The following is an 824-nucleotide window of genomic DNA, read 5'->3' as shown; positions in this document are numbered from 1 at the left end:
GCTGCTTGCTTGAGGTTGTCGTACCATGGCGCCTTGTACATCGCTTCTAGTGCGCTTTGTGCTGCGCCTGTGTACAGTACGCATGCACCGTTATTCGATGAACCGCCACAGTTGGTCTGGCTGAATTTGCCTAAGGTCGTCTGCGCAGAGTCTATCGTTAGCTTTTCTGTCAGCTTCGAGAGCGCCGTGGTTATTTCTGCCGAAGTTATCGTGTTTGCCGTTCGCTTCTTGCAGTTTTTGATGTAGTTTGGTAATATTGTTCTGACGTTGTCGTAGTTCGCACCGGTTGCCGTCGTTGTGAAGTCTGCTGTTGCAATGCATGGCCCTTCGATTGGTGTCCCTGCGTTGGTTTTTCCACATATGCATAAGAGCACCGCTGCTACGGTTTTGGCTAGCGCTGACGTCCCTGGTGCCCCGCAGATTAATACCGGCGTTGTTGACGACGGGTTTGTTGTTAAGTCTGTAGCTACAACTTGTGTTGCTGTTTTGGTTGGGCTGCCATATACCGCTGTTTTTAATAGTTCCTTGATTTTCGTCTGTCCTGCGGGCTTATCTTCCTTTGCTGTCTGCTTGGCCTGCTTCAGTAGTTCATGTGCTTTGTGTAGTTTCTGTTGCAACTGAGATTTTACTGCCTCTTTGACTTTTTCCCCAGCTCCTTTCAGATTCGCTCTTGTTAGCACTGTATTTTCCATATCGTTTTGTCCTAGCTTGTCTTCGTTTGCCGTCCACGTTTGCCAGAAGGCGGTCCAGCTAGTGTCTTGCTGGTGCTCTTTTGGTGGTTGTTCCGGCCTAGTGTCACCGGGTGTCCTCTTGGCGAAAAGCTG

General features: G+C 49.6%; 1 protein-coding gene across 1 annotated transcript in view; it reads right to left on the bottom strand.

The window, feature by feature from the left end:
• TEOVI_000629800 (variant surface glycoprotein (VSG), putative) overlaps window positions 1-692 on the bottom strand; it is a gene marked incomplete at both ends in the record, with an annotated part of 741 nt that extends 49 nt beyond the window's left edge. The window contains one exon of the mRNA XM_067223970.1: window positions 1-692. Coding sequence (XP_067080071.1) covers window positions 1-692 — 692 coding nt within the window.
• Between the last annotated feature and the right edge of the window lie 132 nt (window positions 693-824).

Source organism: Trypanosoma equiperdum (genome assembly GCF_001457755.1).
Source record: "Trypanosoma equiperdum strain OVI genome assembly, contig: ctg_2024, whole genome shotgun sequence".
Taxonomy (NCBI): Eukaryota; Euglenozoa; class Kinetoplastea; order Trypanosomatida; family Trypanosomatidae; genus Trypanosoma; species Trypanosoma equiperdum.
The sequence above is the reverse complement of the archived record's forward strand: the minus strand, read 5'-3'. Positions and strand labels throughout refer to the sequence as shown.